The 16,649-nt window shown below is 42.3% G+C and overlaps 1 protein-coding gene across 5 annotated transcripts in view; it reads right to left on the minus strand.

The window, feature by feature from the left end:
• The window catches only part of ANKRD17 (ankyrin repeat domain 17), a 70,252-nt gene that overhangs the window by 15,773 nt on the left and 37,830 nt on the right, over positions 1-16,649 (minus strand). For 3 of the 5 annotated variants that reach the window (XM_063415330.1, XM_063415329.1, XM_063415331.1), the window contains exons 5-15: positions 16,489-16,636; positions 15,169-15,402; positions 14,216-14,310; positions 10,727-10,964; positions 10,358-10,549; positions 9,842-9,951; positions 9,047-9,134; positions 8,385-8,512; positions 7,810-7,953; positions 7,148-7,250; positions 4,833-5,588 (exon numbers count right to left, since the gene is read on the minus strand). In XM_063415330.1, the coding sequence (XP_063271400.1) occupies positions 4,833-5,588; positions 7,148-7,250; positions 7,810-7,953; positions 8,385-8,512; positions 9,047-9,134; positions 9,842-9,951; positions 10,358-10,549; positions 10,727-10,964; positions 14,216-14,310; positions 15,169-15,402; positions 16,489-16,636 (2,236 nt within the window). The remainder of the gene's footprint in view (positions 1-4,832; positions 5,589-7,147; positions 7,251-7,809; positions 7,954-8,384; positions 8,513-9,046; positions 9,135-9,841; positions 9,952-10,357; positions 10,550-10,726; positions 10,965-14,215; positions 14,311-15,168; positions 15,403-16,488; positions 16,637-16,649) is intronic. The other 2 variants (XM_063415333.1, XM_063415332.1) reach the window with 1 other exon arrangement.

The raw sequence follows: 16,649 nt of genomic DNA on the forward strand, positions 1-16,649 counted from the left end.
AACAAGTCCAACCAAGGGATATCTATGCAATTTTTCTTAGAACAATTTAAATGTTTTCATGTGGAAATCTGTCCAGCCTTCACCCCCCGCCCCATAAATGCAACAAAAAAGCAACAGGGCAGGATGCTCACATGGCAGAATTTGCTGAAACCAGAGAAGTGGAACAGCAGGTTGCAGAGAGTTTGGTCAAAGTGTTAGGTAAGAAAAGGTAACCACTTAAAGTGAACAGTGTATGGACATGACACAGATAGCACCAACTGCCACACTCCCTGAACTTCATTCTATACATGGGTTGTTTAGAAGTACAGAGCAAACTTGAGTCTAAAGCAGCCTTTGGGTAAAAAAACATTTTCCTACTTTTCCTCAGAAGAACTCAATGTTTTTTTTTCCCTGTCACTTCTCCAGTGTTTCTCCAGCTGTTTCTCAGGTGTAACAGCAAAGGAGAAAGTGAAGCACCACACATTTCTGTCCAGTTGACAGAAGCACTTTAAACTGCAAAATTAAACAGTTTCCCAGTTGATGCCATAAAACCTGTATCCTAACAAGCCCAGCTGTGTGCTCCCACCTCTGCAAAGCAGCTATATTTCACACCCATAACTAATTTAATTTCTGGATCTCCTACACAAAATCCCAGCAAAGAAGCTAAAAAATGGTACCAGGAGAAGAACCCGCAGCTTCTAAAACAGAAAATGTCATTAACCTTATATTTAAAAGTCAGACTTCCAAATTCAAACTCCCTTGATCTATACCTTTGAGTGCCTTTTGAAAATTTATCTCACAAATTACACTAGGTGTGGATTAAAATTAACATACTGAGAATATGCCAAAATGTTTTGACATAAGGTCAAAAAAATCACCTATGTTTTAAACAGTTTCTGACAATTTCTTGCTCAGGTCCCAAAATGGGGACTGGGAAGCATCCTCTCTATTACAGGAGGCATTAGTACATTTTCAGTTAAGTTAATTAAGTTAGTTAATTAAGTTAGTTAAGAAAGTCTCAGTTCAGGTGAAGTGTACTTTTTACATTTGCAGTGAGGGGAGAAAAAACCAAACAAATAAAACCCCAATCACCCCTCTCCCCAAATACTAAAAAACCAAACAAACCCAAACAAGAAAAACGTGTGCTTCAGCAATAATTCACAAATTTAGTTCATATACCTACAGCACAATTCACTAAGACACAATATTCATTTTTATGAGTAATTACTTTGATTGTATTTCAACATCACCTGTCTGGAGTTCAAATTTGTAATAAACATGTCAAGGGTGATGAACAGAATTTTTACAGCGCCCGAACTAAAATATTCCAAGTTTTCAATAACCCAAAAGGTTTTCACAGCAGTCTTGAGCACTGAGAAGAGTAACCAACTAGGTTGATTCTACACACTAAACATACTGACAGTCAAGTATTTATCTTTGCACTCTGCTCCTTGTCCGACTCTAATGGACTAGTGGCAAAGTGAACTAAAGTCTGTACTTCACCATGGAAACATCATTATTTCATGCCTAGGACACCAAGTCTTCAAAGTTAGGTCACCCCTGGAATATTTTAGTATATACATGACTTGCTACAGGACCACCTATATCTAAATCAAGAGTCTCAGTTGGAAGACATCGCCAAGCACCATTTGAGTACTTCAGTTCAGGTCTCGGACATTTGCTGGGGTATCAGACAATCAGTTTTGTGCTTACTGATATCTTGAACAGCACTGCTCATTACCTTGATTTTCTTCTGGCTATACCTCAACTCTCTCTGAGCTTAAATGAAGAGAAGACACCCTCAGAGCAGCTACCTCCTCCCCATGCCTGCCCACTGGCCTCACCAGCACTACATGCCCTTGGCTTTCACCCTTGCAATCCCACTTCTCTTCACGTGGGTGTCACATGTCTCACAAGTGCCATCCTGCTGTGGGCACAGCATTGGTCTTATGCACGGATTTCTTGTGCCCTGTAATGTCAACAGCAGACAGATAAAAACTGTTCCACATTACAGTACTTTACAAGAAGTGTATGAGACATCTCAGCTTTTTCCAACTAGTTTCAAGCCAACTCTACAGGCTTGTTCCACATCAGTTCTTTCTCTGCCCCAAATTTCTCTGTAGTATCCTCAGTTATTACAAGCCATGTTCCTGCCACACAGGATTAAATCACTATACAGCACCTGAGATGCAGAACATGCCTCGGACTGTAACAGCCCAAGTTATGTTGTGAATTCCAACACAAACACAGGGTTGCTGCTGTGCAAGAAGGGCTCCATGGATAAGCCTGAGAACAGTTCCACACCTGCAGTCTCAGTGGTTATTAGTTAAGAGTGTGCAAGGCCGCCTTAAGGCAGGTCAGTCCCCCATGAAACCAGCTCCTGCTCAGGTCCCCAGTGGGACACAACCTGATTTTCCTGGATGCTGGCACTCTACGTTATTTTTTTCAGTATTGAGGCTCTGTGAAAAGCTTACAGCCAAGGCAGACTCCTTCTCACATATTAATTCAGACAGCTGCATTTCGAACTGACTCAACCCACTAGGTAGCTTCCAGGAATGCATGTTATCAAGTGCTTCAAGATTCTTGAAGTTCTTTGAGAAGCTCTGTGACTGGACATAATCCTTGGAATAGTTTCTACTTTATGAAAAGCTTGCTATAAAAATCAAGATGGTTTTTCTCTTGAGATCTTTAACACACCACTTACTAGATGCAATGTTTTCATACAAGATTGACATAGCTAACCCTAAGAAATACTTGTTTTTATGAGCCTCACTTGCCCAACATCTAAAGCTCAATAGCAAGCCTTTCACATGTCCTCAATTCCAGCAGGACCATAAAGGAGCACAAAGGTAAAAAAATGAAGTATTATTACAATGAATATTTATTCATTGTCATCAAATAATTAAGTACAGGGATGCACTTTAAATCAAGTTTGCACATTCAAGGTGAAGCTTTGTTTCTGTAACTGGTGTTGTAAACACAGCTCTGCAATGGAACTAAACTCAAGGCATCTCAGAAACATGAATTTAAATCCATAAGAATCCTCTAGAAGCCTCTCTTAAAGCAGTACATGGAGTTACTTATCAAATATTTAGCTGCTACTTAAATGTTCTGTGTTACACTGAGCCCATTTCAGCTCCACATTAAACTGTGATTTGTGGACTCATTACAGGCTGGCACTGAAGTTCTATACTCAGGCCTGTGTCTGTTCTTGCTTAAAACCCTATAATCAGGCATTTGACCATAAATGAATTCAGACTTCCTTCTCAACAGCATGTGTGCACTCACGTACTAACAACTGGGGCTGAGCAGAACCAAAACACTCACTTAAATTCACACTGGAAATAGCTGACTGCCCAAAAAGGCACGCATAGGCATTTGAGTATGTGGAAGGTGACCTGAAATGGCACCTTCTCAAGATGTGACATGCAGCTAAGCACATGTCCCAAATATCCTAACTCCAGGTTTAACTTATATTTAAACACAACTCAAGTGCATTGCACAGATTCTTTATAAGTTACCAAGAACTACAATCATCCCAGCATTTAAATTCATGTTGTCCTGTGCCCCAGCAGTTCCACAAGAGGAATCTTTACTGTTAGTGCATGATATGTGTTGTTTTATCTACTTGTTCATGCATACATTTGTATTTTTATCCACTTCCAATCTTTACGTCTATACTTCAATTCTAATACAAGATTTCCAGCAAAAAAATTTCATCATCTTTAACGAAGCTTTGCCCGGACACAAGGTCACTCATCAGGCGTCTCATTTCAAGAGTGGTGTTCCAAATACTTGACCAAATCACCACCTGGTAGTTTTAATCTTTTACCATTCCTTCCACTGACTCGCTACTACTACTGTACTCCAACTCATGCAGTGCATGCAGGACCACTCCAGGCTAACACCTTCTTGGAGACCTGCCTTCCCTCTGGCACACATCTCTCATCCTAACAGCTTCACGAAGCTGTTCAGATAGACAGCATTTCTACAAATGACAGTGCATCAGCTTAACCAAGAACATCTTGGTACTTTTTCATCAAGTGACATTTTTTAAAGACTATATCCTACCAGTTCATCTGTGTTCAGCCAAGGAGTATTTCAATGTGACTGTTTTAGCATGGAAAATGAGTGAGGTGTAAACTAAAACAGTGGCAACTCACACTTAAAACCTGCTTCATTCTTCTATTTTACTGCTTAAGGCCTCAGAGCATTCATGTCACTGGGTAAAGAATTCTCCGAAGCGATGACAAGAATTTGGTAAGGCTAAACATGTTTTCTGCTGGCAGCCATTTTCATGAGTAGATGTTTCAAAGTCATAGGATTACTGCCTTTTTTTCCCCAAACAGAAGTAAAAGCTCCAAATAAGTAGACTACAGGAGGCCAACTGGAGCAGCTCTTATTCCGAAGATAAACTCACAGCTCCCTCACACTTTACAGGCTAGTTATGGTGCTGCAGTTGCTCAGCCTACTGCAAGTCAGCTCTCAGCTAGTCCAAAGTACTACCCAGTATCATCATGGTGCTATTCTTGAGCTAAGATCAGGCCAAAACAGAACTACCACATGAACTATAATACATCCCTCCCCAAACTATGATGAGTTAAAAGCGTCACTCCACCATACCAACCTGACCAACAGGCACTGGTTAGCTCACCCTGCGAATTGAAAAGTTAAAAGCTAGTTTTCCCAACTCCTCAAGACAGGGATCAGAGGGTGAGTGGTGCTTGCTGTAGAGCTCGTGGGAATACACAAACACACACACACACACACACACATACATATATAAAAAGAAGTGGACATACCCTCAACTGGTGAAGCAAATATTATACCTGCTCATAACAATGTAAACCCACCTGCCATGATGTCATCCAGCGTGTCATTGAGCGTCTGAGCAGGGCTGGCTACCATTAACCCTTGCTGTGTTTCTGTCAGTATTCCTTGCCCCAGCCCTGCTAGTTGTGCTTGGCCCAGCACTGGCTGTCCAACTATAACACCTTGCAGTTCTGTAAGATTTGCGATGGACCCTGGAGGTAAGGAACCTGCTGCCAGAGGCAAAGCTTGTGGCATGGCCAGAGGCTGAATTGGTGCAAAACCCGTCTGCGCAGCAGCTTGCTGAGGATCATCTTTAAGCAAGATGGGGTCCACTTGCTGCAATCGTGCATAGTCTCCCTCTGAGAGTTGTTCTCCTACCCCAACAGGAGTCAGTAGTCCCAGATGCTGGCAAGACTGTTGCTGCTGCTGCTGCTGGAGCTGAATTCTTTGCGCTTTTACTTCTAGATATTGCTTTTTTAGCTGCTGCTGAGTTTTCAGCTGTAACTCTCGCTCCACTTTCTGCAGTTCCTCCAAAATCTTTTGTTTCTTCTGAATTTGTTCCTCTCTCGTTTTGTTCAGCTCCTCAATCTTCTCTTTGGTGAGCTGGTCAGCGTGTGCCAATTCCAGGGACTGCAGCTGAGCGTTCTTCTCTATGGCTTCTTTTATCCTCTGCTCCAGCTCTGTCAACTTGCCCTGAGCCTCTTCTACAATGCTCTCTGGAGACTGATTGGTGATGTAACCCTGTACATCCTGGTTGTTTGTTGGCAAATGACTGCTGGACTTTTGTTTAGAAGCAGCTGTGTGAAAAAGAAACCCCCTCAGAACCAATGGAAGTGCATACGAATGGCATCCTCATTACAGAGCTACTGCTGGGCTGCTGCATGGCCGGCTACGCACCAGGGCACAGCACCCACGGAAGGTCAGCGTGTCCCGAAGGCCCTCCAAGAACACCTGCCAATTTGTACCCAGCAGTCGGATTGCAATTTAACAGGACACACTACTGCACATGCATCCCACATATTCCTGTGCTATGGTGACAGGTCTACTCCAGCAATCGTTATGCTTTTGCCAAAGGAAGTGATTATCTCGAGCCACTGGTTACCGAGTGCTGCTACAAGAAAACTGGGAACAAAAAGCAAGGATATGCTGTCTCTTTACTCGGCGTTTTGCATCTGGAATGGTGTTGGGACATAAACATATGCTTACAGCCCTGAAAGTGCAGCCCAAGGGATACAAAAACATCTTTAGCACTGGGACTAGGCCACTGCTTTTGGAACAGACTTTTAAGTACATTTTAAGTAGTGCTGGTACATTTTAAGAAGTGCTACGCTTTCTAGAACTAGGCATCCTTTTGCTCCAGGTATCCAGCTTTGCTCAGGTGACAAAGAGTGCCAGAACCCAGGATAGTCATTTAGATTTAGCAGGATCTAACAGGGTGTCTTTGGCCACTACGTTTTATCCATAGTAGACATGATTTTGCCTGTGTCAAAACTCAGCTCTCTGCCCAGGCAAGGCAAGTATTTCAGCCTTCCTGTAAGAACAAGCGATGGACTAATCCAACTGGTCTTTTACGCAGAAGTCCCCAGTAACACAGCTGACATGCTCTGCCATACCAGGTGGAGAAGCAACAATCGGTTAATTTTGAAGGGCGAAAGGCAAATCAAAACTCAGGATCTGGGGCAGTGGAGGTGCCCAGTTTCTTCCAGCCATCCTCGCTGTATCTCCAGAACAATACAAGTGTACACACAGGATTAATTTTAGGACATGCACGCCTGTATTTGCTACTTCTGATGCTTGATAAAAATTGTTTTTTGAAGAGAATTCTGAAGTACAGAAAGCATTAGGCATCAAAATGGCAAGAGCAAAATAGATGCAAATTTAGTCCTAGGAGAACCTGAGCCACATCAGACTAAAGATTTTACTGCACAAGAAATTCCGCCTTCAATCCAATTAGTCAAACCCACTCCCAGACTATTACCCTAGGGAAACACCACAAGTTATCAAATCAACTATGATGTGGAGATTAACATGGGTTCTGCAACTTCCATTTTCCAGTATCTATAGACTTCTGGGTAACATTTTGCATTAGTTCAGTGTGTCAGACTAGAGATTTTAACACATTTACTTAGGCAGATTTCTTGACGTTTTATGATTACAGTTTTAGATGACTGATACTTGTTGGATAAGCAAATCCTTAAAAAAATAAAAATTTAAAAAAAAATTTAAAAAAAATATTGCCGTTTCCTTGACTGAATCCATAAACACTCTTCATAGGAACTACTCTGCTGCAAGTGCCAGCCTCTATCTTCTACCTAGGAAGGATATTTAGAAAATAAGCTCCAGAACTACGACTGACCTTTATTTCTGATGGGAAGGGTTGTGGCGACATTAGCAGGGGGTTTGTCAGGCTCCTGGGGTGGGACGACCATGGGCAGCGCCTGCACTGGTACTCGAGGAGCCTAAAACGTCGGATACTAACAGATTACTTTTCTCATACTCTGTGCTAGTTATAATTCAACAGAAGGTAAACAAAATCTGTTAGAAAAGTAGACTTTAATGGTGACTAAGAACATTTAAATATGGTTTTTAATATGCTGAGTTTAGCAATTAACACCTGGAGATCATGTGATCGCCACATACTTAGCATTTTTAACCTAAAGATTACTTGTTGAACTATACTCGGCATGGTACAGTGCTGTACTGTAGTACAGCAAATACAAGCCACAATGGACTATAAATTCAATTCTAAAGAGTCTCATTTAAGCAGACCTTTGCACTTGCTGGTTTCTTCCGCCCTTGTTTTTTTTTTCCCAGTAATAATTAGAAAAAAGTAAGAATGATGAAAGCACTACATCACAATGTTCAAAAGTCTTCCCCATTTCCATTACAACTCTAAGTAATTTTCAGTGTGCTCACCTACACTTTATGATATGCCATGACTGACTCTTCTCTCACCTTTAAACTCTCAAGTTAGAAAGTGCAGAAAAGCCCTGCAGATCACGAACCCTGAAATCTTACCCTGTTTAGATCATGGGATGGTGGGGTCAGCTGAGTGGCATCAGGCGGAGGAGCAGAAAGCAAGTTGTTTGGGTAATCTAGAAGGTAACAAACCACGCTGGTGTGACCACCCTTGGCTGCCTCGATTAGCATAGTCGAGCCATCCTGCAGAGGAAAGATCAGAGTTAGAAAAGAGCATCATCAAAACAACACTGCAGCATTTTGGGAGACACAACACTGTACCTATGTGACTGCTTTGTGCTTTAGTAAATACTCAAGCTCCTCAAGTTCAAAATCATACTTAAAGACTTGATGAAGTATTTAAAAAAAAAACAACAAAAAAACAAAAAAACAAGTACTTTAAAATTCCTTCCTCTTCCACAAAGAGCACTTTACAACTGGAGGGCAGCCTTTTTACTCATATTGATCAAGAGACCTGCACTAACTTCAGCAATACATACATGAGCAGAACATCTGCTTGTGGAAACTTCCATTTAAATCATCACAGGCTGGGTGAGTTGTAGAGAATACAAGAGGAGAAAATTCAGTTGGGTATCCTTAGTTTTAGAGGAAAAGGAGGCAGCTGAGGAACAAACCTTGAGCCTGTGTGTGGGATCAGCACCATGAGCGAGCAGTAACTCCACCACTGCCAAGTGACCTCCAGCACAGGCCAGTGACAACACTGTGTGATCGTTGTTCGCTGTGGTCCTGTTCACATTTGCTCCTGCAAAAACAGAGGGGGAAACATCAACTAAAACAGACTTCAACAGGTTCACTTCTATCAAATAGAACAGAATTGACTACTTTGCAATCTACACAGGGAAAATTCCATCCCGCCAGATGTCCTACTCCATGCAAGGTAGGGATAAGAAAAATTCCTGAGAATCAGCCAGAGAGAGAGACAATGGAAGTTCCAGGTTTGTATCGAGACATCAAGCAAGGTATAGCCAAAGTTTGGAAAACAACAGGCACTTCTAGTTCAACTCCAAGAGACAGTGCTTCAAAGCCGTACCGGGGGCATGGAGACCCTACTACTGCTGCTTTTACAAGGAATTAAAGATGAAATATACTATTTTTACAGTTCCACTAATCTCAGCAGAAACCACAGCTAATCATTACAAGCCTAGCTGGCAAATCAATTGCCTACTTGAGTTAGGACTTTTAAAATACATCCAAGGAAGTTAAGATTAGTTCTGACATGTTCTTAACTTGAAGTATTTCTAACGCCAGGAAAACCCAAACCATTCCACACTCTTACCTTTGCTAATCAAGAACTGAACAGTGCAAACATGACCTGCCCTGGCAGCTTTCATGAGAGGAGTTCTTCCACCTTCTGATTCATGCTCCTAGAGTAGATAAAGAAAGGCTTCAAAATCCAAAGTAGCATGTGAAAGGAGGCAAGCCAGCCTTCTGGCTTTTTCAATGGAAAGGTACTAGACATGGAACATCCTTCTTTAGTGTTTTACAAACTTGGACATAAATATTTAGCTAACATTCGAATCGAGGGTATCTTGAAGGCAGATGAACCATTCACCACCTGTCACAGGTGTGACTCCTGGACAAAAAGCATTCAAGGCACATGCAGAGGATATTAGTTAAACAGGACACCTTCTGACATGCTTAACATCACTTTTTGAAAACACGCTGGTGTACAAGCCTACTGAAAAGTAAAAATTAGTTTACTTTCATTATCTTAATTCCATTACAGTACACCAAGCTACAGTACACCAGACTATCAACTATCTGATGCATAAGGAATAGAAAATATTTGCAGGTACAAGGACTAACCCAGAATCAGCTGAATAATTCGGAGTTAAATACCATGTCAAAAGAATGAAATCCCCTATTTTCCTGCCCAGGCAACCTTGAATGGCTTGGAAATGCTTTAGACGTCAATCACCAGAGGACTGTAACTGACCTCAGCACTTTAGGGCAATTTAACAGCCCAAAATACATTAAAGGACATGTAAGTTTTCAGCAATGAACACAGAAACAAATGGATGTTGGTAATTTTATATCCTACTAAGATTTTCAAAGAAGGCAAATGACTTACCAGATCTGCACCTGCCTGAAGTAAGACATCTGCTACATCGGTGTGGCCGTTTTCACAGGCGTACGTCAGTGCCGTGTCACCTGTTGCTGTTGTTGCGTGCACGTTAGCCCCTGAAACAGAAAGGACAAAACCTTGTAAGCTTTATGATACAGAAAATATACAAGCCTCCACAATCTTTACAGGATCAAACAGCAAGTTTAACTTCCCCCTTTCACTCCAGCATCTACTGAACTGATAACTTGATCATACTCTAGAAGAATAAAAACATAAACTGCTTTTATTCCTCTAGAGTACGAACAAGTACTCTAAAATAAACTGCAAGTTAGTTCCAAACGAGTTTACATCAACTCAATCTTCAAAAGCTAAATTAGAGTCCAACCAGTAAATTACTTTGGGCTCCAAAGACCTTCAGAGTCAACCTTAAGAAGCTGCTAAAGAAAATGTAATGAATATCGAAAAAAGTGGTTTTCTCTTCAATTAAGCCTTTACAAAAGTATTAACAAAATGACTCCATACCTGCAGCTAATAAATATTTAACCAGCTCCAAATGCCCCTCTTGAGCAGCTTCCATCAAAGGTGTGGAACAGCCGAGTTCTATGTCAGCTCCTGCTTTAATGAGAAAATCGGCCACCTCCAAAAACCCTCCACAGCAAGCCAGAGTTAGTGCGGTTTCTTGCGTCTCCTCTGTCTGAGCATTGATGTTTGCTCCTTCAAACAACACAAAGCACCAGTTACAGAAGGCAGGATCAGCAGACAAACCACTTCCATATGCACAAGGCATCTTATTACCAAAGAAAACGAAAATCACAGCAACTTAGAGCTTTTTCCCCTACATATGCAGCTGCCTACTGATTTCCAGCCCGCAGAAGGCACTGCAGCAGTTACCTTGCCCAAGTAACAGTGCCACCATCTCCTCGTGGCCTTCTCGAGCTGCCTCCATCAGTGGTGTGTATCCTTCATCATTGACCTCTTCCAGGTTAGCCCCACGTTCAATTAACAAAGCCGCCAGCTCGACGTGCCCGCCACAGGCTGCCAGAGTCAATGGAGACTCAAAGGAGTCCGCAGGCATGTTCACCTGAGCTCCACTGTCCAGAAGTAATCTTGCCACTTCCACATGACCATCCTGGAAATGCAAAAAAACAAGATCAAAAGGTTGACCAAATGGAAAAATTGCTTTTCTCCACAGCTTTGTCACAGACTCAAATAGCAATGAGGAAGTAAAATGAGTCCAAAAATACAATGAAGCTTCCTGGACAGTTTCTCTGAATATTTTCCCTAAGTATTTGGATAAAGCATAAGATCTCCTATTGAACAGGCACCTGTAGAAATGCTGAACATGTTTTACTGAATACGTGCCATGAACCTCGTATCAGACCTCTTTGTCAGTGGTGTAAGCAACAAGCTGGACAACTTTGTATCAGACTCAAGTTCAGCTGTTTGCGATCGACTTACTTGGGGTGGGGGGGACCTCCAAAATAAAGCCCAGAAAGTCAAGAGGGAGCTCACCACTATTTTAGAAGCTTGTCTCCTCCACAAGAACAATAGTGAGATCCTTTTGCTTCCTCCCTTTCCTAAGAAGCAGCCATGCACACTGACCTGGATTGCCTCATGGCTCCTGCAAAACTATTTCACTGCTCAGTTTAACAGCAAAGTCAAGACTTACTTTCTCCTTCCAAGAGAAAGGCCAAAATGAGATGACTTGTCAGGGGTTCCTTACACATCCTAGGAGCCACCTACCTGAGCAACAGCTTTCCCTTGGCAGTGTTTTCCAGATATCGTGATTGTGCTCTCAAACCCGTTCTACCAAAAAGTAGCTCCTAAGCTTGCTTTCTTCCTTTAAAAATACTTGAGCATATGATCTCCATATTTTCAGTATGCCATAATTCAGGAACTATTTGAAGTGGCTTTTCAGCTCCATGTTTACACTGGAGGCCTGACAGTGACACATCCAACTGCCATTCCATTCTGCTTTGTTCAGATGAAGCAGAGACTGGCTTGGTCGCTGCACTCCAACAACAGCATAAACTCTCCAAGCTGGTTTTCTCTATGAGGAGATCACCTTCATTTAAACTTGGAGGAACCATAATCTGACAAACAAAAACACTGGAGGGCTGCAGCTAATAAACAGCCACTCACCAGGAACACAAGGCTTTCCCAAGATTGTCACTGAATTAGCCAAGTACACCTTGATCTCAGATTAATTCCTAAGAGGCGGCAAGTCACAGCCCCAGCCGTCCTCGCCAAGCTGGAAACCACAGCTTCAAAAAGCTCTTCTCCAGACAAAACACCAAACTGCATCTGACATTTTTCCGCTTCATTTTCTCAAGTGTTTCATACCTTATTCTGATATCCAGGGAGCAAAACAGTTTCCTCTCGGAAAAATATCTAGGACATTAACTAGGACATATTCACCTTTTACATGAAATGACAGTACTATTTTAGGGAAAAACTCCAAGACTCCATAAAGAATCTTTCCTCAGGGAAATGCAGAGACAGTGTCTCATCCATCAGGCTCTGGCAACACAGCTAACTGCTCACCCCTGATCCACGATGAGGATGGCACGACAAAGCACCAAGGTTTTCTTCAAAGCTTCCTATGTGGGCCAAGCAGCCTGGAGGAGAACTGCTGGTGCTTCACCACACAAGGGAATTGGATCCATGTTTTAATAAACCTTGCAGTGGGATGGGGCTGTTAAGCTCTCCTACAACAGCCAGGAAAAGCTTTCCAACTGGCAATATATTAGAAAAAGTCACCTGAACAACCTTGACAAGAGCACCAGCTTCATTTTAAATACGGAGCTCTGTGAGCATTAGTCCTTCAGTGAGAGGAAACACCAACCTGCTTTTTGCTCCCACAAGGCAAGTGCCATTGTCCAACACCTCATTCGCATTAAATCAATATTAACTGGTGTAAAAAAGACTCTCGGGCCGAAGTCTTCCTGCCTTAAATCTGCACTGGCTATATAATAGATAGAGAGTTCTGCTAGCACATATTCAAGCTCAATGCTGTTCCAGAGAAGGAAGTTTTCTTCTGCCACTAAAGAGCAGTAACTGTTTCAGCACAACGAACATGCTGAGAGGGAAGTCATTGCTCTGCTTCATTTCACACTGCAAGGTTTTTAAATACTGGTAGAGAAAGTCGCTCCTTCTCTTGTCAGCAGAGCTGAAGGTATGAGACTCTCAGCTATCTGCCAGCTCTGAGCACCAGAGTGGAACTGCCTCTCTAGGAACAGCTTCCTGCAGAAATAAGGGAGAAGAATTTTTTCCAATTGCTCAGTATTTTTTAACAAAAATTAGGTCTTAACATCTCTGTGGGTCTGATTGAATTTCGTTAATCTATTAGAGGAGTTAAAAGGGCAAAAGAGAATGGTAAGGAAAGGAAGGCTTGATCCATTGCTCCACCACAAAAATATCCTGATGAGAAGGCAACTGCAACATCAAACCAGGTAATTTTACATCAAATCCCTGGAACGGGCTGCAAGGCCATCGCCAAGGATAATTATGTGGCTGCCGTAGTAAGATTTCAGGGTGAGATTAAAGGACAGCTCCAGTTCCGTTTATCTACGTGACTTTCTTTGCAACAACTTTCAAGAAGTATAATGGTTTCTGTTAATCATTCCCCTATCTGAAACCATTAACTTCCTTGAATAGACATAACTAGCTGATTTTAGAATGATTACAGTTGTTTCAGGGAAGGGCAGACTAAACAGGGATTTACTGCCCTTTTCTACAGCCAGAAGTACACAATGTGACATTACAGAGGACTAATGCCATGAGAATCCCAACACACGAAAGAATGTATTTGGAGAGAAGGATAAAAAGGAAATTTAAGAAATGAATTCTCTGTCAGTTTAACAATAAAGTTCCATATTCAGATGAACACAACCACCTCAGATGGATAAAGCAGCAACATCAAAGCACTCTCACTAGTAAGAATTAATGATTTCCCCTTTCATTTCCTAGTTGCTTCCCAAACAGCTTCCAATCTTGTGTTTTCAAGGAGTATGTGGTTATATGAACTATACTGAAACATGTTTACACACATGACCACCTGCTTACAAACTACTTTAACATAATTGAGGTGTGTTAAATGCCTCCAAAAGCCAGGTTATGACCATATTCACTGCCTATGTTTAGCACATTAGAAATGTTAAAAGCATTTCAACAACTACTGAGAATCTTTCCACTAGAAGTTATTTAATTTCTAAATTCCTATATTAAGTATTTTCCCATCACTAACTTCAAGTAGACAAGAGAAACAAAACATCACAGTTAGATTCTGTACCAGCAGGAGACTAGAAGGAATCACTTTCTCCACCTTTGGGTAGAAAAGAGAGCACAGAGACCTCACTTCTCAAGCCTTACATCTCTTACCATGCACGCCTCCATGAGAGCAGTGTGCATCTCATCTGTCTTGTGCTCCTGGTCTGCACCAGCTTCCAGCAGAAACCTCACCATTTCCAGATGGCCTGTGTGGAGAAAACAGTTAACAGAGAGAAACTCCTTAAGAAAGTACACTTCAACACTCATGGAAAGGATCTAAAGTACATAAGGAAGGTCATGGATGTCCATGTTACAACATAAAAAATCCACTCCAGAAAGGTGTGTTTGTATCTTTGCCATCTACGTGAACAGCATCTTACCACTGTAGTTGGTAAAAAATATAAATGAAAGACTAAGTTCAACTTACACAAGTACCTGTACTACCAACATCAACTACTCCATGATGGCAAGGGCCTAGTAAAACATGTCCTGTGTGACTATAACAGCAGCTACTGTGCTGTGGGAACCTATCTTGCCTCTTAATTAAACATCTACATCCCTTTCTGGGGTGCTGCAAGTTTGCTGCCTAATGCTTTAAGGGAGGAAAGAAAGGCCTGTTGTCCTCAGCACTGGCACCTAAAAGGTAAGGTCCTAAACTTTCCATGATTTGCAAGTGCCAAGTCCTTTAAAATGAAATATTTTCTGTATTCAAGCAGAGGTACCTGGCATAATACAGCTGTAATACAGAAAGTTTAGCTTACTTATCCTGTAATATAATACATTACTTCCTTGTCTCTTGATTTGTTTAAGAGAGCATCTTCTAAATAATCGTAACTCAGACCCAAGGTTTAGATCTTGATTCTCAGACTCTGCACACAGATATAATTTTAATATGCGGCACATGTGTGCTGTGTGGTATCACAGCCAGGACAAGAGCACCACGGTGTCTATTGACACCCTTTTAATTCCCCTGGTCGTGGGCAGCAAGGCTGAACGAATCCATGTTCAAAGCAACTCTTTGCCCCCTTTTTTTTTTTGACACTTTCCCACACTTGTTTCTGTACCTTTGTAGCAAGCCAGCGTCAGCGCGCTCTCCTTGAACTCATTGGAATGCGTGTTGATGCCCGCTCCGTTTTCCAGCAGCACCCTGGCCACTTCCACATGGCCAGCACTCCCGGCTTCCATCAGCGGCGTGTGACCGTTCTCATTGTGGTCCTCAATGCTCGCGCCCGACTCCAGCAGCACCTTCACAACATCCACATAGCCCCCAGCACAGGCGTACGTCAGGGCTGTGTTGCCTAAAGCCAGAGAGAACAAGGGTTAGAAACAGAACGTGATGGCGTTTCTTCACCCACAACTTGACCTGATGCTCCATTCCATCCCTTTTACCTCGACACCTGACGGAACAAGGTTTTTCAGGCTACAGATGAAGAACTACAGGGAGGGGGAAATAAGTAATGGCATCAAGAAGCTCGGTGCTGACAGACTGAGGATCTCCATGTGCCTGTACTGATGCACCCCTCTTTCCATTTCCACACAAAGTCCCATCCGTTTTCTGCTTAATCAGCAGGGGCACATGATGCTGTAAGGATGAAAGCTCAAAACCAGGAACTGATGAACTGCTGCTTCTAAATAAAGTCTTGAACACCGGCAAGGGGCTGGTTCTTTAGTGAATGTCCATAGTCTTTACGAGGACAGGAAAACAACTTCAGTGGAAAAAAATACAAAAACATGGATCTGCACACAACACTCGAAGAATCTGCCTTTGCAAAGGACACCTTGAAAAAAGTTAAATGCAAGGCCACATTGACACCAAGAAAACCACTGAAAACAATACTAAAAAAAAAATAAGGTGTTTTCTGGGATCCCCCTCTCCCCCTCACTCAGGGTCAGCTCTCCATTCCTCAGTTACTGCTGACTGCAAACCGGCTCTCCATCTCCATTTCCAGGCTAAAAAAACTTAGATTTCCCAATGTGGCAACTTCAACTCAAATGGCTGGCAAATTACCATGGGATGAGGGGGTGAGGGGCCTATCTTCTCACATTTCCTGTTTTCCCCTTGAGTTTCCCAACCTGCTATCAAATAACTTTTCCATGTACACGCAAACTTACCAAACTGTGTTTAAAATGTGACAACAAATCCTATGGACTCAAACCTCTTCCAGTTACTAACTGACTTTATCCACCTTTGTATGTCTCCATAATATTTTATTTGCATCCAACTATATTTCAGAGTTTCACTTAAAAAGGAGACTTTAAATGGCAAAAGCACAAGAAAGCATTCCGCCTTGCTGGGCTGAGAGCCATTGCTCCCAAACTTCCATGCCAAGTTCCCTGCACACTGCAAATCCCAGCTCTCTAGCCGTTCTCAACACCCTTTATACCTGTGGATGACTGTGCGTTCACATCAGCACCGTGAGCTAGCAGCAGCTTGACAATTTTGACATGCCCACCATTGGCAGCAGCCATTAGAGGTGTGATGTCTCCTTTGATTCCCCGGTCCTCCACATTGGCATGCATTGCCAGGAGAACCTGCAAAGAGACA

The sequence above is a fragment of the Prinia subflava genome, chromosome 18 (assembly GCF_021018805.1).
Source record: "Prinia subflava isolate CZ2003 ecotype Zambia chromosome 18, Cam_Psub_1.2, whole genome shotgun sequence".
NCBI classification, from domain to species: Eukaryota; Metazoa; Chordata; class Aves; order Passeriformes; family Cisticolidae; genus Prinia; species Prinia subflava.